Raw genomic sequence first — 21,655 nt, forward strand, 5'->3', positions numbered from 1 at the left:
GTTTTAAATATGAATCTATTGCGTAACTATTGTAATCTAATATAAATTATTCTTCATTTTTCAAAATATTTTGAGAAAACTTGTAAGATAGAAGATTAGGGGGATTATGTGACATTAAACCAAACCTATAAAACACATTAGACCAAGAGAAACATTAACAAAACAACCACCTTAAATGAAAATATGTATTGAAATCAATGGATATCATTAACTAGCCAATGCCACATATTAAAAGAAAATGTTTGAAGTACACCTTTGTTGAATCTTTTCTACACCGTTTATCGTACGTTCATATAATAAGATGAAGAATAATATCGTATTTTCACTCTTTCGGAGATATGAAAAATCAGATATTACCTCTTGTCTTGTTCAAAAGGGAAAGTTGGACGGCTCAACGAGAGTGTATCTCTATCAAGGTTGCTCACAAAAACGACGTCGTTTATTCCTTACTGCCCCCACCAACCGCGGTGATGCTTTTCCACTCACGGCTGCCTCATCAAGAACTCCCTGTAACACCCTTCTTAACCTACCGAAATCTTCACAATTCCACCTCCCATCACCACCGCCACAGCCACCGGTACTACCACCACTTTGTATAGCTAAAACACTCTTCATCCTCCCACCAATAGTAGTAAACTCAGCCTTCACCACCTTAGCTCCTACTGACCTCATTGCTTTTGTTAAATCACCCATTAAATCCGGTCTATCATCACAACTTAATGATACCCTTATCAACGACGGCCACGACGATGACAACTCACCTTCAGACTGAAAGTAACTTAACAGAAGTTCGTCAGATTCCGGTGGAAACTGCCACCAGCAACCGTCTCCATCTTTCTGTGATAAAACTTCAGAAGCCACCTTCTTCAGTTCTCTTACTTGTTTCACTACTTCTTCCAACAGTGTGGCTTTATCTCTCTGTTCATATATCAATATCAATTTTACTCTAAATCAGAACATACCCACTCTACAATTTTGAAAAAAAAAGTGTGAATTTGAATTAAAACTTACTTTGATTGAATTAGGAAGAAGAGTTCTAAGGGTAGAGAGATGATTGTTGATTCTCTCTCTTCTTCTTCTTTCTGCTTCACTATGATTTTTACATGCTGAAATTGCTTTAATATCAGAAGACATTGGTCTTGAACTAATGGTTGATGAATTAGTAATGGTGGTATACTAGGGATAGTATGAAGAGTGATCAAGAAGAAAAGAAAAAAAAAGAAAAATGAAGAACAAAAAGCATAAAAGTGGAATTGAGATTACCTAATGATCCAAGAAAAGAAATGAAAAGTGATGATGAAGAGAAGAAAATGAAACATGTATCATATATATAGAGAGTAAGAATATAAAGACTGAAATAAAACCAAATTAGTAACTAGTACTTTTTGTTTTTAGTTATTACGTATGGGTCTAGTTCTGATACTATGTTAAATTTGTATTCATACAACTCAAAACCAATTGACAAAGAGTAGAAAAGACCTAATTATTGTACTTTTTCGGTTACTAGATCATTCTTGCAGATATATGACTATTCTCTTAAGTACCTAAGCAGACAAATTAGGACGAATATTATTTGGGAAATTCCTAATTGATATCGGTAATCTACCCATTGACAATTCAAAGTTCATTAGTCTTATGAAGGCTGGTTATCAATGAAAGATGTTAGGAGGTCTCGAGGAGTCAGAGTAACAGGTCTTTAACGATTTGTATTTATTGAAATTCTTGAGAAGTCTCTTGTAGTCTTGTTCTTCGTACATAAAGAAAATCATTACGTCATTGTTCGCCGTAGAATAAGTTTTACAACCGAATCACGTAAATCGCCTGAGTGATTGATCTCGTATACTGGTTAACCTCTTACCATTTAGTATCAGACCTTCCACTCAGTTTGAGCAATATATTGAAGAGAGCATCCTATAAAGGCTAATGTAGTGTGTGGACAAAGTTCTTCTACATGGACTTGTAGAAATGGTATCACCTTACTAGAAAAGGTGTAGACACAAAGTCATCTAAAATGTCTCTACGTCCAGCACTTATCCTTGTTGGAATATGTGTTCGGGTAGGATTTAGAAAGAAAATGTGTTTTGTTTTTTCGCTCTAAATTTTGACCGAATAATAATATATATCTAAACCGCGGGCAAAACATATCAGTCGAAAACCAAGTACAATACAAGTAGAACAAACAACCTAATTTTTTTTTATTTTGACAAACACTAATTGAGCTAAACAGATTTTGAAATCAATCCAATATCTAGTGAAATTGACATCCTCCTTATCACTCATGAATGATGGTCACAGTTCACTACTAGTAAGAAATAAAGAAGCAAAAAAACATGAAAAGAAGAAGAAAATGACAAGAGAGATGAGGTAAACAGGAATTATTATAGAAAGACAAAACTGTACAAATAATAACATAACCAAGATGAAAACAAAAAAGACAGACATTTCTTCCTCTGTTCTCTGATCTCTGTTGTCTGTTCAGTGAAGTGAAACATTTGAGACAGAGAGTTAGAGATTAACCTTGTTCATACTTATCGTGAATGCTAAAGATGGCCAGTGTTAATAAATTTTTGATTAAGACATTATTAATGTTAAACAGGCACAAAAAATGGGCCGACCACATGCCAAAAGTTGACGTGTCTGGCTCCCATTAGGCGGCCGGCCTGTCTTTGGATAGAAACGACCCGTTCAATGAGCGTCGGCCACGTCAGTTTTCGTCCTGTGGTCGGCCTATTTTTTCAAGCCGTTTAGCATCGTTGGAAGAACATAAGATACCAAGTCAAGGGGATGCTCAACTACACACCTAGGCCATTGTGACTCCCCGAACCCGGCTTACTTGGACCAGATGCACACCAATGCCCATTTGTGAGCCAATCATGAACTTATGTGGAACCAAGCTGATTTGTAGTTGGTTGATTGATTGATGCATCAAGATGTCCCTTTGAGGAAGGAGGAACCATTGTCATGTCACTGGGAAAAAAAATTGGGGAATATTTGTAATTTTGTATTGTACTTTTTTTTTTTGTTGAACTATTTTGTATTGTACTTGTTAGACAACAATTTCATGTTTCATCTTTTTTTGGTTGCTAAACTATTTTGGACCTTTTGTCACGTGAACCCTATTGCTCACTTGATTCTCATACCTGACCAAGGAATTTGGCTCGACCCATGACTTTGTTCGTTATGAGCAGAAGCCCATCCCTTTTCTACCCGATCCTCGAGGGTTCCAAACACACCCATAATAGAGTAGAGATGACTTTTATCCCTTTTTCTACCCGATCCACGAGGGTCCCAAACCCACCCGTAATGGAGTAGAGATGACTTTTGCTAGGTCAAGCCATGCCACTAACAGCGCCTTGCCAAGCTCCACCAAATTTCAACTCCAACCCCTTCACATTTTTTGGAAAAATTTCTCCCAAGAATCCCTTATTTGAATTCCTATTTCTTTTAGATTTTCCTAAAAAAAACTCCATACCCATTTTCTAGTTCCCTATCCTTATCACAAAAAATTGTAGTGGTGTTGGAGGACAAAAATGGGCAAGAAATTTCCACACAAAAACCTGGGGACTGACTATAAGAAAAATTTCTTTCAACAAAAAAAAAAAAGACTATAAGAAAAATTTGTTTCTACTTAGGGGGAGACTTGAGCCCTTACCTCTTGCTAATGTTCTAAGTTCTTGACCTCTAAGCTACAACTTAAAATGATGCTTACAAATTTGAATGTTCTAAGTTCTTGACCTCTAAGCTACAACTTAAAATGATGCTTACAAATTTGAATGTTCTAAGTTCTTGACCTCTAAGCTACAACTTAAAATGATGCTTACAAATTTGTTTCACATATAGTTATTACTTTGTTACTAACAAACAAAATCAAATTGCAAGGCCCTACATTAAGTTGGGCCAGAAGCGGACGCTTTGGCTGCTTTGGGCCTGGCCCACCCCTGACAAAGAAATACTAAAAATCTATCAAGAAGTCACAAAGGTTCATTAGCCAACATAACTATTGTTGTTTACTTGAGAACTATTTCTATGTTGAAGTCTATTGCAAATTCTCGTACAATCTACAACACAGACCCACACAAAATCGGGTTAATAACACAACTTTGGTCGATGATTAACAAAATTTTGGTTCATTATATCGACAACAAAATACTAGGTAACAAAGTTGGACCTAGTTAATATATCACTACTGATTATACAAGGTGAGCCAATTTTTGTTTGAATGGAGAATCAGTAGGAGCAAGAAGACCAAGACTTTGCATCACTCTAACTCGTCGTACACCCAGGTCCTTAGATGTTGTTAATATCTCTTTTTCCTGCTAGATATTTTGTTTTCCTTATTAATATATGCAAGTAAAAAGGTTTAGACGAATAAGGGAAGGAGAAAAAGGAAGTGTACTCACAGAGCCATGGCTATCTTTGTGGCCCCTTTTAACCCCATCTTGTTGTGGAACTTCATTTTTTGAAGCTTCTTTCTTAGTTCTTCCTAAAGAGATACCCCCACCGTGTACTTGCGTTTTTGTTCTGATGGGACCTTCCAGTTTTTCAGGCAAATTAACGACAATAGCAACTTTTCTTGGTCTTAAAACTCGAGTACCTACTTTTGGTACGTTTCCAATGTTACCCTGTGGATGAGAGTGACAACTAGTTTGAGTTTATGCATCACTAGATTGCAAAGATAAACGTGCAGTTTTAGCTCTGAATCTTCGGATGTCGACTGTTGGGTACTTGGGTCTTGGACTAGTCTCAATTTCATGTATATTCTAGTAGAGAACTTGTTCGAATAAGACAAGGAAATAAAATCACAACCACGGAGCTCAAGCCGACATAGTACCTGATTTTTACCAACTCTGTTCTGCTTTGACTTTTTATCTTTAGGAGCCTCGTCTCCTGCATTTTCTACAAAAATAGAATAGTTTCAAGTTTCAAATATCCATAAGTTTATATATATCATGCAAAAGTTACCGTAGTTTAATATTCACAGAACAAGCGTTTATGCATATAGTTCTCCATACTAAGAGCCAGCAGTGAAGAGGAATGTCTTGTTGTCAGATGTGATTTCTCCAAAACACTTCAACGTGATGAAGATGCATAACCTCATAAGAATCTTTACAGTGGAGTATGGTCATTCAGATAAAATACCTTTTGAATTTGCGATGAAAATCTGACTTAAACAACCCTAAGTATTTTAACAAAATACCAAGTAATTCCAATGACTATCATGCTTAACTATTACCAGAGCAAAATTGTACTCCATTACACGTTTGCGTACACGTATTATAACCTTACCTTGATATCTTATAGATCATAAGGTTATAAAGATCATTAAATCATTTCGTTTTATCATATGGAAATCAGATATAATCCATGGCCAAAGTCTCATACTTGTGGCACTTATCAGACTCGAAGGTTAGACCTTTGGTGTCACCTTGGGAGAAGCTAAACAAAGCAGAATTTCGGGCAGGGGTGTGGAAACACAGAAATTAGTTCATGCCATGACGATCTATATGGAAGGGCATTTCTGTACATGCATTCCTGTTGAGAATGAAGAAGAAGAGATTTTCTTTTGAACAGGAAAATTTGGTCATGCAGATCTTCTATTTCGCCGGAATTCGTTGATTGCTCAAGTTTACAATGGAAAAACTCCTGTTTGTTGTAAGATCACTGAAGGAAAAGTTGGTCATAAATTTGGAGAGTTTGCTTCAACCCTGAAACGAAGATCTACGAGAAGAAATATTGCCCCGGGAAGAAAAACGGGAAAAATAAAGTCTATGCGCATACATCACGAAGAGGAAATCCGATTTCGGTAAGAAATGACCCTGTTAATGGATCCGAGTATGATAAAAGATCTACGAAGAAATGATTGGCTAACCTTTGCCGTCAACCGTTTTCCTCTTTGTGGAAACAGATACTGTTTTAGAAATTTCCTACAGGCATAAATAACAAAAAAGAAGAAACCGACTATAAGTTGTTTTGAGATAATTCTATAAGAGTAGCAGAAAAGAAAACTAACTCATAAGCCTAAATACAGATAAGAATCAAACTATACCTTCTCCAACACATTTTCAAACATCTCCCTGGTGCTACCATTGTTTCTCGCAAAGACCTAAATAGAATATAAACCCAATGAATTATTAAATGCAGTAGAAAAAGCGCACCAAATTCTTTGATAATTGTCGAAAATTCAGTATCTAAGTAGTTGATATCACAATATAGTGCATATTACTACCGGATTTGATATAGGAACCAATATTGATCTAGCCGATAACATAAGTGTATATTATCCGCCAATATACGGGGATAAAAAAATCGGTAAACTTAATTCTTTCTTTCCTTTCAATATTAACCTTTGAACAAGAAAGTAAACAAGCATAATGGCAATGAAAGAGAATCATAAATATATCCATGAAAAATTAATACTCACTTCCTTTAGCTCATCATTGTATTTTTCGGGGTTGGTGTACAAGCTATATAACAAGAAACAAAAAGTATATAAGTTGATCTATAATCTATACTACTATATAATATATATACATAAATGTAGAAGAGAAATTAAATAGTTAATGAAAAGATGACATACTAAGTATAACTTCCATACAATCTAACAAGAACATCACCCACTAATTTCTTCTTGGGTTTCATTTTCTTACTCACTGTTTTTTCATCCACAACCTAACAAAAACAAAAAAAATTACAAACTTGTCATAAATAGGAAGATAAATAAAACAATCAAAAAGAGGGGAATTAAAAAAACCCAAACTTGTAAAATGAAGTTTGAACATCAAAACCTGACCAAGCCACCAAGAAGAAGGATTTTGTTTAACCCAAATAACATGACCTAATTGATGATGTTCTTTTATCACTCTAGAAACCTTATTATTAGAGTCTTGGATACCAGCTTTGTTGATATGATTTGTGGTATTTGTTAGTCGATTACTTCTCCTCATTATTTGCTTTTAATAATCTAATAAACAATAAACAACTAAATATCAATTATTTTTCACTAGTTAATGCCCAAATAACACATTTTTAATACTTAAGGGTTTAAAAGAATTGCAACCCATTGATGGGTTTTGTGAATGTGGGACATTGTCACTTGGAAATTTCTTTGTTTAACAAACAAATAAAGAGAAGGTTAGAGAGAGAAAGAGAGCTTACTGATGAACCAAAAAAAGTAGAGTAGAAATGGATCTAGAGAAGACAAAGAGGGAAAGGAAGATGAGAAGTTGGATTGAGACGGGAGCCACTAAAAGCTTTAGAAAGAGTCAGAACCAGAGTGTGACTGCGATCTACCAAGTGCCAGAACTCGATTTTTTGAAAATTTGGCTATGATTTGGTGCAAGGATCGTTTGATGTTTTTATTGTGATGCACTAATGTCTGTAAAGAACATCGGGTGATTTTTTAGGCCCTTTTGTTTTTTTTTTTTTTGGTAAAAACAATCTCGCCAGACAAGTCTACACTTAGTTAGAGCCCAGAGGCAATGCGGTTGGTCTATCGAATAGGCCCTTTTGTTTATTTTTTTTTTTGGTAAAAACAATCTCGCCAGACAAGTCTACACTTAGTTAGATCCCAGAGGCAATGTGGTTGGTCTATCGAAGGCAATGCTTCAGTTATGTTTGACCTAACAACAAAATTAACTAATTAGATTGTCGGAGACCTTAACTGAAAAGAAAAAAAAAATTCTTTCTTCTCCTCTTATCTTCTCTCTATGCTCTTGTCAGCAAAAGGGGTTCGCTCCATCATTAGAGAAGATGATGAGGCGGCGAGAGGGATGAAATGGAAGCTAAAATAGAGGAGAGAAGGAGACACGACCTTCACCGCAGAAGATGATGAGGCGGTGAGAAGAATGAAGTGGAGGCTGAAATGGAGGAGAGAAGGAGACGTAGGGTAACTTTAAGATTAATTTCATTTTGGGCCCAAACGGTAATTCCGGAAAAAGGTGAAATCTTTTTGACACTTGGGGACCAAAACAGATCGCCAAACACTTACAGAGGCTATTGGGGACCAAAACGGGACTAACCCATCAAAACTTCTCAACTAAAATCAAAATTAATTCTACAACCTAAAACTTTGTAAGTAAATTGCTAATGCGATTTCAACTTTAAACTCAATTGATATAATAATTTTTACAATCTGTCATTCTGAACTCAAATAGTTTAATTCCTATTACAAAAGCGGATTGTTACAAATATTTAACTTACGTCCCCAATTCGTCTTATTTTGATATCAACCAGCCAGATGTTACATTGGAGTTTTAAACACTTACATCAATAATGGGTGACACTAGTCATTATAAATGAATGGACCTTCGAATATCACTTCGAAATAGTTACAGAAATTAAAAGAGAAGGAGGATGAAAGGGTTAGCAATCCTCCCCCTCGTTGGACCTCTTGAAGGTCACTGAAAAATTGACCGATCGACTACCTTCACCAAAAAAAAATGATAAAGAGGCGAGAGGGATGAAGTGGAGGCTGAAATGGAAGAGAAAATGAGACATGGGGTTTTGATGTTGTTAAAGTTTTAAAGATCCCAAGGGTGATTCTGAAAAAAATCATGGGGACCAAATCGAACTTCCATACACTTGTAGAGGCTAAAATGGTGAATTGGCGACAAATTGGGGACCAAAATAGAACTAACCCATCTAAATTCTATACTAACTATGTAAGAGCAAGTCCAATGGAGGGACTAGGGCTCCAAATTTTGGAGGCCCCTAAATTTTTTCAACTCTAATGTCGCGGTCCGACAGGTACTCCCAAATCCAAATATACGTGTGTGAGATGTTAATTTCAATCTTTAACTATTTATTATTAATTCTAAGTATAAAAATGAAATTTGATATTATTCGTAAGAGACTTAGAAAAAGATAAACAAAAATAAATTAGAGACAAAATGTTTTTACAAAAAAGAACTTAAAACGATTAAAGAAAAAATTACTTCTGTAAACAAAAAAAAAAAGTTAATGAGGTGGATCCACTAATTTCACTATTGGTAGTCCCCAACTAGCCATTGGGAACTTCCGTCAGATAAAAATTGGGGCTGGGAGCCCCTTAGCCCGGACTCCCAAATGGGAACACAGGAGGGTTGGGCTCCCAACCTCACCGGGAGCCCAACCCTCAGGCGCTCCAATTGTGGTTGAATTTGGGATCCCAACCCATGCATCATGGACTTGCTCTAGGTAAATTGCATATGTGATTTTCTAACTTTAAACTCAATTAAAATAATTACTTTCATTCTACCTTAAACAATCCAAATTCCATGAATTTCACCTCATCTGGGAATCGAAATTGGGACATCCAGTGTTTATTTTCACAATCTGCCCTTCTAAACTCAAATCAATTTAATTTCTGATCTGCAAAAAGATCCATCAAAATGATATCTTTCGTTTTCTTCCCAAAACTATGCAGTACGACTCGGCCGAGTCAGCCGAGTGACTCGGGACTCGGCTCGGACTCGGACATACCCCGAGCCGAGTCCTGACTCGGACTCGGACATACCCCGAGCCGAGTCCTGACTCGGATCTGACTCGGGTCGTTACTAGTATATGCCAAATTTTTTTTTCCTTTATTTGTCACATATTAATTCTGTTTTTGGAAATATTCTAGAAATACCAAAATTTTCCGTTTCTTTCAAAAGATTATTAGTAGTAAGTTGCAATTACAAAGTTTATTAGTAGTAAGTATTTAAACCTTTGGAATAGCAAAAGATTTTCTAGAAATATACCAAAACATAGTTATAGAAAGTTGCAATTAAGTAGTAAGTATTTAAAATCTTTAGAATACCAAAAGATTTTTTAGACATAAAAAGAAAAATTTATAAGTAGTAAGTATTCAAAATATACCAAAGGATTTTCTGAATAAAATATTTAAACTACCAAAACATAGTTTTAGAAAGTTGCAGATTAGTTGTTAATTTTCAGTTTTGAAGTTTGAACATGATTACATTTTGAATTGCCGTATTAATCATATTATATGGAGTACATACATTAGTAACTACTTATGGGAAGCAATGAGATCGACTCTGGCTGACTCGGCCGAGTGACTCGGCTGACTCGCCCCCTGACTCGGACTCGGATCTTGGCCGAGCCGAGTCCGAGTCCGAATCGTACTACTTAGTCCCAAAACACAAATCACCATTCCCCGTATTGCTGTTAACCCCATATTGTTTTGGGACATAAGTTTACATTCTTGCGGCAGGTGTAAGATTAAGAATCCAATTTTTGCCCCATATTGTTGTTAACCCTGAAAAAATTAGTTTGAGATACATTAGAAAAACAGCAGAACCAGCCTCCCGATGATAAAAACTTAAATTCATATTTATAATCACAAAGGGTAGCAGTAACCGACGTGCGAATGTCACGTGTTGGGACACCAGACTACATCATTATGCCAAAATAATAGTACCATGGCATACAGGTGATAGACAAATACTTGGACAAGACATGGCCGAGTTCTTGCACAAGACATGGCCTGAGTTCTTGCACAAGACATGGCCTGAGTTCTTGCACAAGACATGGCCGAGTTTCTCACCAGATCAACTTTTTTTATTTGTATCACTTCCTTTAGAACCAAGAATCCTCCCTTTTCTTAAAAATACCAAACATGTGTATGCCCCAGTTGAAGCTATCAAAAACACCCCAGCATACACAGAAATGGTTGTGGCAACTACATAAAAGTACCTGCAAGAGTAAAAATGCCATTAGAATTAATTGCAACATGCACAAAGGTGGAAACTCCTACATGCATGCCTATACCGTAAAATTCTACCGGTAAAATCATACTGCATCTCGGAATATTTCCACCGAAATGACTAAAATATTTCTGTTTTGGACTCAACTGGAAAATTTGTTTAGCCGGACCAAAGTTTATATAGAGATTGAAATTTAATACGTATTACCTTGTATTGTTAATGTTAGTATTGGGACTTACTTTTGTGAAAATACAGTCCAAACAAATAAGTGGTTCCTCATGAGCACCAATACGATGGTGAATGCAGTCAATATAAACGAATTCAGGGCCAAGGGAACAATGCATGGAAAGAAAATCATCGTCCGAAGAAGATCTCCGAAGCCTATATTCTGTGAAGATATCAAATACGTAGCATCCTTCACGGATATATAAATTATCATGCTAAGAAAGAATAGTAGTGGAGAAGCTAATGTTATTATAAACATTAGAACTCCACAAAGTAGTGCCGAGTGACTAGAGATTCCCTGCCAAATAAGGAAAGAAACAATAAGGAAATTTAAATGTTAAATTTGTTAATATTCCCTGCCAAACAATGAAAGAAACAAGGAAATTGAAATGTTAGATTTGTTAAACCTCTTCTTATTCTTTCTTTTTCTGGTTTTCGTAAAACAAAAGCATGTGAAGGAAGCTTGTTAACTAATATATATATATATATATATATATATATATATATATAGAGAGAGAGAGAGAGAGAGAGAATTACTACAAAAGCTCTTGCAACATCAATTGTAGCTAAAGTGTTGGTGTTTCCAAGACCGAAATGGCCTGCCATTCCCAGAAAGTACAATGCAGCAACCTATAGTTCACTATCAGACATCTACAAATGCATATCTTCAACAACAGAAAAATTATATATATACTAAGTTTCCACCACGTTCGCCACGGTAGATCCCTAATGGAAAAGTTACTTCTAACATTCTATTCACAAATGAAAAAACTCAATTTTCTGGAGAAAAAAGTATGAGGGTAGAGAAAAACGTGGGATGGGATAGTAATAACTTATTTTATCATAGAGAAAAGGTTGTAATCGTTAGAAATGGGTAGTTTTTGTAACCACTTCACCCTTTTTCCCCTCAAGATTTCAAATGACTTAAACAACCTTTAGTTTTTCCTAAAATTACTCAAAGACTTGAAACTATATTTCAAACAAATCCTCCACCCTTAGATTTAATCTTTGTCAAACTAAAAAAACGGTCAGACTTACCTCTCACATAACCGCTTGACCTATTTTAATATAATAATGGACGGTCAGACTTATCCCCTAGATAATTGACTGAGCTGTTTTAATATAATAGATACTATATGTGATAAATCTTATAGAATAAAACAACCGGTCAGTTACGGGAGAGATAAGTCTAGCCATCCGGTTTGTGTTAAGAGTTTGATAAAGATCAAATTTTAAGGGAGATTTTTTTTTAAATACAATTTATAACTCCAAGTATAATTTGGGAACAACCAAAGGTTGTCTAAGTCATTTAATATCATGAGAAAAAAAGGGGAAGTATCTGCAAAAAACTACACATTTCCAACGATTATACCATTCCTTCTGCTAAAAAAATCAAAACTACTCAATTACCATCCACGTTTTTCTCTACACTATACTTTCTTCTCCAAAAAATTGAGTTTTTTTCATCTTCTACATATAGAATGTTAGAAGCATGTTTAAATTTATTTTTTTCTTCCTCTAAGGCATTAGCCAAGTGGGATCTACCACATCCGCAGGACGCAGTGAAACCTAGTGTTTATAATATATATAATTAAATGACAAACTGCAACTAGAAGAAGAAATGATGACTTACCTCAACCCATTGTTTATCATTTGTTTCACCAACTGAAAAGTAAAACACACTGCCCAGAATTTGCAAGTATAGCAACAAAACAGGAACTGCGTTTACAGGTTGTTGTAGTAAAAGTTGCAAAAGACACCAACATGCTATACATGCCCATCCAATCACGTATAAAGAATATCTTAATTGTAGCAGATTAGATTTGAAATTGATGTTCATTTTTTCGTGAGTTTCGCTAACTGAAATAGGTATAGTCCATGGTGATCCTAAGATAGCCACCATTACTTTAGTACCAAGGGTTGCAAAAATAATCTGAGCTAATAAAGTGGAACTGTAATTTGATAGTGTAAATGTCTGAACCTGACAATCGATTCTGTGGATCAGTACTAGTAATCCGGATATAAACAAGCTGATTTGAAGCACACGAATAAATCTTGTCTTAAAGTTTAACAGATAAAGACCAATAGAGCTAAAGATAATCACGAGAAGAACCACAACTATTTGAATGGATCTTATGATGTGAGGACTAGTCTGCTCAAGCCACTTCGAAATATCAGGAAGATGAACCCAATTAACACCACCTTGATGCCAACCTCTCAAAATCCTCCCACAAATAAGCACTAAAATAATGGAAAATGTCCGAGACTTCTTGCTCAAAATATGTCTTGGTGTAACACTTAGCAAACTTGGTGCTAATCCCGCAGAAGGGCTCTGGATTGTTTTCCGAAGAAATATCAAATACAAAGTGGATGTTAAAAAGTACCAAATATATTGCTCTTCTTCCACCATTGAACTTGAACCCATACTCAGAACAAGAATCACAATCACTGATGAAGTGAAACCCTCATGTAAATTCCACTTATAGTTACAACTATCTGAAGCAAGACGATCTAAACCTTTGCAGGATTGGAAAAGAATGCTCAATAAAATTAAACATGAAATAACCATCATGGCAATTCCTGGAGCCAACATTTCAGGAGGTTTCTGCCAAAGTTGAAACTTTCAGAATTTGACTATTTATTTTCCCCAAACAACAATAGAACACTAATCTAACGGGTATCGCCGATTAGAAAGTGAATCAAACACAAGTAGTTGATATTAAAGGAAGTGCTACTTACATCAGTGCCTCTATGAGATAGCCACTCACTTGCAGTTTTTAAGAAATTCATATATGCTGCCTCGATGCTCCTAAAGTTGACGATATTGGACCTGAATATAAATTAAAAAGGACAACAAGGCATCTATAACATTTGGATTGAAAAAATATTACTGTGTGAATTTATTTGGGTCATAAGAATTTCGATCCTACACCTGGATCTTCTATCTTTCTGAGATGCCCAAGAACTATGAAGGATTGCAGCTTTTGCATATAAGCAGCAAAACTTCTGCTCTATACTAACTTTGCACGCATTACTATCCATGCATTTTGTATCATCAAAGTCACCGCGTGAAAAACTGCCACAATCTAAACCCGGCAGTTGTGCTTGCAATAACCGAAACAACTGCCAGGAATTCAGCTCCAGTGCTCGTAACCTCTGACCATCTGTACTTTTCGAAAAAGATAATAAAATAGTAAGAGAAGTAGTATATGAACATAATAGATAAATAAGCATCGGGTAGCTTTATGCCACTTGCCAATATTTACTGATTAATTTCGTACTATTGGTTCTTCCAAGTTCACAAAAAGCTTAAAGATGAACTGAAGAGATAATCCCAACAAGCAGGTAGCTTATTGATGTAGGACAACAATAGAAGTTGGAAAGATTTTGTTTTAGTTGTCCAAATACAAAAGTCAGAATTTATGTTTTCACGTTTTCTGTTTTGTTTGTCAGTTCCCTAGGTTATTTATTGCTTTCTAGTAGTCCCTAGGTGTCGTTGATGCTACATAAGCAGTCCTAGTTGTGAGAATAGTCCCACATGGGAGAATGGGTAACTAGCAACCAAGAATATAAAGTATAGGTCCTCTCCACTCATTGCCAATTGGTTTTGAGTTGGATGGCCACAAACTTAACATGGTATCAGAGCTAGGCCCACACGTGATAGGCTTAAAAGTCACACGTGTTCCACGTCACCCGTAAAGAAAAAAACACACGTGTTAGGCTCAAAGAACGTCACACGTGAGGGGGCGTGTGAGAATAGTCCCACATGGGAGAAATAAGGAGAATGGGTAATTAGCAACCAAGAATATAAAGTATAGGTCCTCTCCACTCATTGCCAATTGGTTTTGAGTTGGATGGCCACAAACTTAACACTAGTAAGTTGTAATGAGCATTCTATCAGTTTATCAATTATAATTTTGAGCTTCTACTCTATATTCTCTGGTGGACTCCAGAATTCTCCAATACTAAAGCACTAACCAAACCATGAGTGGTTTGGTAACGGATGACACCAAAATACTGGATACCGAACCAACGAACACCCCTAGGGAGAATGGGTAATTAGCAACCAAGAATATAAAGTATAGGTCCTCTCCACTCATTGCCAATTGGTTTTGAGTTGGATGGCCACAAACTTAACACTAGTAAGTTGTAATGAGCATTCTATCAGTTTATCAATTATAATTTTGAGCTTCTACTCTATATTCTCTGGTGGACTCCAGAATTCTCCAATACTAAAGCTTACGCTGGTAAGTTTCTTGAGCTTCAAGCTTACGTTGCTAAGCTTGTTCTTCGTGCTGTGTCACTTATGAAAGTAACATAACATATAACTAGCAATTTACTTACATGGTTTCCTACTTTAAAGTTCACATCTGTTTCAGATCTACTTGGTGACTTAACTCACAATAACCATTCAAAGGATAAAACTAGCACGACTAGGCACCGATCCAACTAGTCGATTTAGAATGGCCTTGATTCTTAACTCTAACTTCAATGGACTATAGATGAGCTTGCTATCACTCTATGCTAATTATAAAAGTAAAAAAAAAAAAAAAGCAAAAGTAGCTGGACCTGTGAGAGATTCAAAGGCTTCTGCTACCATAACACCAATATTATTTTTTGGAATTGGGACACCAAAGAGAAGAGCTAATGTTGGAGTTATGTCTACCTGGAGAAAGGAATAAGAGGCCAGTAAGACAAACATGCCGAAGTAACAACTAACAAATGACGGACACCAATTTGGGGTAGAATGATGGGAGCATATTGAAAATCGAATTTCAATGTAAAATACATGTTTTTATTTTAGCAAAAATAATTAGCAGCACATAAGACACATGAATTCAACATCAGGTGCAAGAGATCGACAAAGGTCACATGGAAACTGCTATATAAATTAGGGTCAATGTCAGCAGGAAAAATTACCGAATATAATATAATATTTATTTGGAAAGGAACAGGTTTGTCTTCAAGTACAACCAATATTAATACCTTAAATTTCCTACCTCCATTGCTAGTTTTACATCTGATGATAAGTAGTCTTCAGTGATACTAGTTACTCATATTAGCTTCTACATGTGCAGTCCATAATTTTCTTCAACAAACTTAGTACATTTTCCACAACAAATACATTTATAAGATCGATAAATGGGAATTCCATACATATCACTAATATGGCAGTAATATGATTTCGTAATCTTATCTGATCTTTTATTTAAGTCAGTAATGCTAGCATAACAGAGCATCTTTGCTGCTCCCACTTTTATGTGCATTAATCTAATTTTTTTTTCAAAAAAAAAAAAGCAAGGAACATGCTTATATGAAATAAAATACAAGCACTTAAGATAAATGTGATCCATAAAATAATTATTTTAGTAAAAATCAGACTTATTTGAAGTGAGTTACCTGGAAAACTGCATTACGGGTCGCCGATGCATGATATGGGATCTTGGATCCTAAACCAATAAAAAGAGCCAGGGAGTCGGTTTCTTCATATGAAGATCCACCATGGTTCCCATTTTCAGTCATGCCATGGTCACTGACTACGAACTGCAAAAGATACATGGGATATATTGAAAAAATGGTAATAAATCGAGTTAACAAAAATAAACACTATATATTAAGATAATACTATTTATCTTTTTGAATCTGTAATATTAAATTATTTTTTGCATTATGTGTAATATTAAATTATCAATATCAATACAACGTCTAAACTGCCTTCTTGTCTCTAGCTGTGGTAAATTCCAGATAGCATAGAATTGATTAAGTCGATCAAATTGAATAAGACTGTCACGTTTATAACGACTACAAAAATACAAACCAATAGTGTCTGTCCATGGTCCTGGTGCAAGACTGAGCTCAAATGAATTGTCTTAATAACTTCATCCATCTCATTCAACTTAGGTATCATCAGGACACTGTAGGCGAAATCCAATTATGCTTTTTGATCAGAACAAACAGGATCTACTATCAAATTTGCCATTTGAACCATAGAGTACGAGAAGAAAATAATTACCTACTGCGCCCACCGATATGCCCAACATGATCCAGTCCTAGATAGTGAAGGATCTAAAACAAAGAGCTCTGAGTAAGGAAATGAAGTTCTCGTAGAAATAAGAAGACACAACAATCAGAGACTGGAATGTGTCTACCTGGGTGAGATATTTTACATAGTAAATTGATGAAAAACAAACACATAAAAACCTGAAAGCATCACAACCAAAAATGCCACACTGTAACCTTCAGCAGACGTAGTTATCGGGAATTGAAAAAACTAATATTAAACACTTCTCACTATTTGAACAAGAACAATTGCATAAAATAGCAAAATATTAGATGATTTGAAGTTCTGCAAGTAGAAGATTTTTTGCTGATAAGAAGTACACAAATTTTTATAAGCCTAGACAAACAAAGTCAACCAAGCTATATGATGTAGCCGAGGGATAAGTCATGTGGTGTGTGTGTGCAGTGTGTCAGTGTGTGTCAAGTGTGTGTATGCAGTGTGTGTGTAGCGTGTGTGTGTAGCGTGTGTGTGTAGCGTGTGTGTCTAAACTCTAATAGTTAGTTATGTTAGTTGTTGGCACTTATATGGTATTTAAGATAGTCTCAGATTTATTTTTGTCTAACTTAGGAAGGCTTCGACAACAGCTAAAAATCTCTAGAACGTGGACATCAAGAAGCTACTTGGACAGCAAGAGAGAAGGTTCTAGAGACTTGGCAGCAAGCTGCCTCTTCCTAGAGACTTGGGTCGCAAGCTTCCTATTTAATAAATACTACCACAATCTTCATAAAAGGGCAGATCATAGTAAGAGTATTCAGCTATAGCTGCCTCCTAAATCCTCCTTCTCAAGTCTTCTTCTTTTTCTTCACCTTCACGTTGTCATTCTTCTTCTTCCCAGGTTTGTTCCCCCCCCCCCCCCCCCCTCTCTCTCATCTAGTTTCTCTTCTCTTCCTCTCTAAGTACCTTCCTTTCTCTCCATTTCTCTTCCTATTCTCTGAATATCATACCCTTCTCCCTTGCTGATTTCTTTATCTTTTCATCAATTTCATATGTTAGTGCTTGCTGTTTCCCCTAGTATTATTGTCTAGTTCTTATCCTAAGTTGGTTACGTATAGGAGTCGTTGTTCAGTAATAAGGCTGTGAGTGCCAAGACTTATTGATTGTTACCTGAATCTAACTGGATTACTACTTTTGTTTGCTTATTTACATTGGGTTTAATATAGATATAGTTTTGCTACTTGTTGAATTCCTGGTTTACTCCCATTGCTATCTATACATTTCTAAACCCTAGGATTGCATCACTATATTTATCTTCTTTGCTTCTAATTCTTTGCTAAATTGATACAATTGTAGAAATTGAATATAGAAACAGCAAATAGATGGAAAAAATGTTAAGTTGTTAGTAGAAGTGCAAGTGCGTTCCTCTAAATCAATCCAAAGTACAGGTCTACGAAAATAGCGACAACAAGAGTAAAAGAGAAATACCAAAAGATTCCAGTCATTTGCCATAAGCTCAGGTCCTAAATGCCGAGAAACATTTTGATCCACCTCTACGGTATCTTTGACCTAAAAACAAAAATAAGATCAAAGGCACAAAAGTATTGAATTTATAGATGAAACTTGATGAGTAACCAGTCGATTGGGGGCAGTATGATCATCAAACAAGGGTGCAAATTCAACCCTAATACCGCTAGTAAAGTATTAGTGTAAAGACTTACATAGAAGCCGGTAACTCCATCGTGCCTTCTAAATAATCTGGGAAACAACTTAATCCATATTTCATCACCAAACATCACCATTTTCCAACCAATCCTATAAAACTGACCTGAAACAGCGTTACCCGGAGAAAAACACTGGCTCTTTAAAGTCTTCATTTTGTTATTCACTTATAAAATTCGCAAAATAAAAAACTGACCTAGTAAATTGTCATCTAAGAGAGGTTGAGTATTTAAATTGAATGCCACATCAAGAAATCCCCCAATGGCTCCAGAAACCATTGCCTGAAGACAAAGATCAATGCAGTAACATAAGTAATCCCGATTAAAGAGGTAGACAAGAAAACACTGCTTCAATGTCTCTTAGAATTATTTTTAAGTAGTTCACCTTTAACCGAGATAGAGTAACAGTGGGCTGTGCAGCTTTAGCATGGTATCCAGTTGCTGTTCCGTTTGACAATAACGATTGAGTATATGGCATAGCTTCCATCATAGCCTTGTTTGGAGGCTGATCATGCTTTCCCAGCACAAACTCTGCTGGAAGACCATCAACAACCTAAAGTGACATGGTTGTAGTCAACATGTGAAAATTGTCCTCCATATTGGCACGATAATAAACTATTATCATCACTAACCAATTGACTGGATCTTGGATAATGGCAGTATACATAATAACAAGCTAATAAAAAAATTACATACCATTAGAATTAATCGGTCAAATGAAGGTGGGATCTCAGACATATCCTGCAACAAGAAAACAAGCATTTCACTGATTAATATGCCTAGAAATTGGATGATAGAGATGAATGGCAACAACTGTTAAAGGCATATGGGAGCCGTCAAAAGAAAGATTACAAGGCCCAAATTCTTTTTTGGGATGTGTTACATGAATGATCCACTTAGACCCTTGAATACTGTGGGTTCGATCCACATATCTTTGTGGAAATTCTACTAGTTTCTATGTATTAATTAGGATGGTTAAGGGTCTTTAATGTTTTTAATGATGTCTTTGTAGTGTCCTGGCAGTTTAGAAGTTTAAAAGTCTAGAAGTACAGGTAGTATAAGATGTTAAGGGTCAATTTTCGCCTATGTAAGGGTTGTATTCATGTTGTTTGAGGACAGACAAAGAGTTTTCATCAGCTATTCAAGCTATTTGTATTTGTGTGATGCAAATATACCCAAAGGGTAACGCCTAAGAGTTCTAGGAGTGATACCTAGGTTTTACTAGTGTGACACTAATGGTTATTTATCTTATAATACCATTATTTTCTTCATTAGTTCTTTCCCCCTTTCTCGTCCTACATCATTGGATCATCATTAGCTAGTTGTACATTACTTACTTCCATCTTGGTAAACCCGACAACCATCCCATGCTGTAGCTAATGAGAAGCGGCGGAGAGGAGTGGTGCCAATAGATTTCTTTTGTTCATTTAATATTTTGAACTTTTAGAACCCAATAAACCTAGCAACATACCAACCGTGAATGATCAGTGCATTTCCTAATGTTTAAAAACTCCTTTTTGTTGTTACAAATAACCAAATAACTTTCTCACTTGGCGAAATCCTAAATTCCAGATACACTTTTTTTTGTCGCAGCCTTTTCAGAGGAGGATGAAACTAGAACACCTCGAACCCGAGAACTAGAGGGTGGAAACTGTGAGAATAGTCCCACATGGGAGAATGGTGATCTAGTAACCAATAATATATTGTCTAGGACTCTAGGTCATCTCCACTTATTGCCAATTGGTTTTGAGTTGGACAACCACAAACTTTACATGGTATGAGAATAGTAACCAATAAATTTTGGAGAAAAAAGATAAATCTTTCTTTTGGAAACTATGAGACCTAGTGGAGTAGAATTCAGGAATGGTAGAAGACATTGTTCTTCCAGCAAACATTCAGAAGACAAGTAATTAACAATATCAATTAGTCAAATCTAACTATTTCAACTCATTCTTCACTATAAATCAGCTAAAATAAGTATTCAAAAACAAACATCATCAAATGTGCAAAAATAATTAAAAGATCTAATGAAATACCGTGTACAAAGACCTCAGTTGATCTGGAGCAAGTTGATTTATCTCCTGATGATCTTCCATGGACTGAGAAATTGGAGTTCGATAACTCTCTGTACCACTTAAACCAAGCAATGTATGAAAAGTTAGTGGCGTCATTGAATTGCAGAAAACCCTAAGAATCAAAAACAAAGAAATGAATTAATTCACCATACCTAACGCCTGAAAGAGTCGGTTTTACATGAAAAAATCCAAGAACGAAGAGTGTAAGACCAAAGATCTGCAACAAAACTGCGACTATGATCCATGTTGCTAATCTAGCGCAGGTTAGAGAAGAAGAAGAAGAAGAAGGTGATGACGAAGACATCCTATACTAGAGCAATAGAAACCATTAATGATTCTTCGGTTCGAAAATCCGACTGGAGTGAGAGATGAGTTAAAATGGATTTTGGTGGATCGAACGTCGGAGGGAAGAAAAGTTCGAAAACGACAGATGACAGTTTTTTTTTTTTTGTTGAAAGAGACAGGTGACCGTTTTTTTTGTTAAGATGACAGATGACTGTTATTCAAGAGAAATGCTACACTTGCCCAGTTGCGCCTAAAAATATGGAAAAAAATGTCTACATCTTGGGTAGTAACCTTGGAAAAAAAAAATGTCTACATCAACTCTTGGAGACTGCGTCATGTGCGCTTCTGCCGGTTTTTCTGCTCTATTTGGCCAACAAGTCAGCCATCTTGTTATTCTGTCTCGCATTGTAAGAGAACTAGGTGTCCATCGCGTCCGTAAGACGCGGTAAATCCCTTTTAGCTACGTCGTTGATGTTTTACACTATAATTAAATATCAATGAATATTTAGAGAGAAAGAATAAGGGAATTAACACCACAAAATATCAATGAAAATTTACATTATTGACAAACTTTTAAAGCTACACACACATCAATAAAATGCTTGATACAAAGGAGAGAGATAGAGAATAAGAGAAGGCAACTGAAATACAAAGGTTTTCACGAAAACT

At 35.8% G+C, this 21,655-nt stretch overlaps 3 protein-coding genes across 5 annotated transcripts; all 3 read right to left on the reverse strand.

Moving 5' to 3' along the window:
* Window positions 1-171: 171 nt before the first annotated feature.
* Window positions 172-1,928, reverse strand: LOC147545051 (transcription factor bHLH30-like). Its single transcript, XM_086635946.1, has 2 exons — window positions 1,012-1,928; window positions 172-918 (listed from the first exon to the last, which is right to left on the reverse strand). Exons 1-2 carry the CDS (start codon window positions 1,132-1,134, stop codon window positions 412-414), a joined length of 630 nt encoding a protein of 209 aa, XP_086492072.1. The 5' UTR covers window positions 1,135-1,928; the 3' UTR covers window positions 172-411.
* A 2,056-nt stretch (window positions 1,929-3,984) lies between these two features.
* On the reverse strand, window positions 3,985-7,351 carry LOC147545052 (uncharacterized). Of its 3 annotated transcripts, none has more exons than XM_086636292.1 (9): window positions 7,156-7,351; window positions 6,786-6,961; window positions 6,578-6,669; window positions 6,422-6,464; window positions 6,047-6,103; window positions 5,870-5,924; window positions 4,832-4,896; window positions 4,401-4,622; window positions 3,985-4,313 (listed from the first exon to the last, which is right to left on the reverse strand). In XM_086636292.1, the coding sequence occupies exons 2-9, from the start codon at window positions 6,942-6,944 to the stop codon at window positions 4,191-4,193; spliced, it is 816 nt and encodes a 271-aa protein (XP_086492418.1). In that variant the 5' UTR covers window positions 6,945-6,961; window positions 7,156-7,351; the 3' UTR covers window positions 3,985-4,190. The 3 variants fall into 3 exon arrangements, with proteins under 3 accessions (XP_086492418.1, XP_086492415.1, XP_086492416.1); XM_086636289.1 differs by having other exon boundaries at window positions 3,985-4,316; window positions 7,156-7,348; XM_086636290.1 differs by lacking the exon at window positions 7,156-7,351 and having other exon boundaries at window positions 3,985-4,316; window positions 6,786-7,021.
* A 1,820-nt stretch (window positions 7,352-9,171) lies between these two features.
* LOC147545053 (GPI ethanolamine phosphate transferase 2-like) lies at window positions 9,172-21,120 on the reverse strand. The gene is made up of 19 exons (XM_086636293.1): window positions 20,854-21,120; window positions 20,663-20,759; window positions 19,323-19,367; window positions 19,012-19,179; window positions 18,824-18,908; window positions 18,627-18,733; window positions 18,394-18,474; window positions 16,924-16,976; window positions 16,729-16,825; window positions 16,311-16,454; window positions 15,480-15,576; window positions 13,843-14,074; window positions 13,650-13,740; window positions 12,544-13,515; window positions 11,448-11,540; window positions 10,925-11,208; window positions 10,343-10,674; window positions 10,121-10,237; window positions 9,172-9,395 (listed from the first exon to the last, which is right to left on the reverse strand). The coding sequence occupies exons 1-17, from the start codon at window positions 21,003-21,005 to the stop codon at window positions 10,530-10,532; spliced, it is 2,943 nt and encodes a 980-aa protein (XP_086492419.1). The 5' UTR covers window positions 21,006-21,120; the 3' UTR covers window positions 9,172-9,395; window positions 10,121-10,237; window positions 10,343-10,529.
* Between the last annotated feature and the right edge of the window lie 535 nt (window positions 21,121-21,655).

Source organism: Eschscholzia californica, unplaced genomic scaffold (assembly GCF_041429995.1).
Source record: "Eschscholzia californica isolate CP2 unplaced genomic scaffold, dmEscCali1.0.p SCAF_4, whole genome shotgun sequence".
Lineage (NCBI taxonomy): Eukaryota > Viridiplantae > Streptophyta > Magnoliopsida > Ranunculales > Papaveraceae > Eschscholzia > Eschscholzia californica.

Bases quoted from the DNA above. Each gene is read 5' to 3' on its own strand.
- LOC147545051 (XM_086635946.1), bottom strand. From the start codon at position 1,134: ATGTCTTCTGATATTAAAGCAATTTCAGCATGTAAAAATCATAGTGAA. The intron at 919-1,011 runs GTAAGTTTTAAT...ATATATGAACAG, and splicing joins TTCTTCCTAATTCAATCAAA to AGAGATAAAGCCACACTGTT.
- LOC147545052 (XM_086636289.1), bottom strand. From the start codon at position 6,944: ATGAGGAGAAGTAATCGACTAACAAATACCACAAATCATATCAACAAA. The intron at 6,670-6,785 runs GTTTTGATGTTC...TGTTTTTGTTAG, and splicing joins CTTCTTGGTGGCTTGGTCAG to GTTGTGGATGAAAAAACAGT. The intron at 6,104-6,421 runs GTGAGTATTAAT...TATTCTATTTAG, and splicing joins ACAATGATGAGCTAAAGGAA to GTCTTTGCGAGAAACAATGG.
- LOC147545053 (XM_086636293.1), bottom strand. From the start codon at position 21,005: ATGTCTTCGTCATCACCTTCTTCTTCTTCTTCTTCTCTAACCTGCGCT. The intron at 18,475-18,626 runs GTAAGTCTTTAC...TTTTGTTTTTAG, and splicing joins ATGGAGTTACCGGCTTCTAT to GTCAAAGATACCGTAGAGGT. The intron at 10,675-10,924 runs GTAAGTCCCAAT...TTACTCTTGCAG, and splicing joins TGGACTGTATTTTCACAAAA to GTACTTTTATGTAGTTGCCA.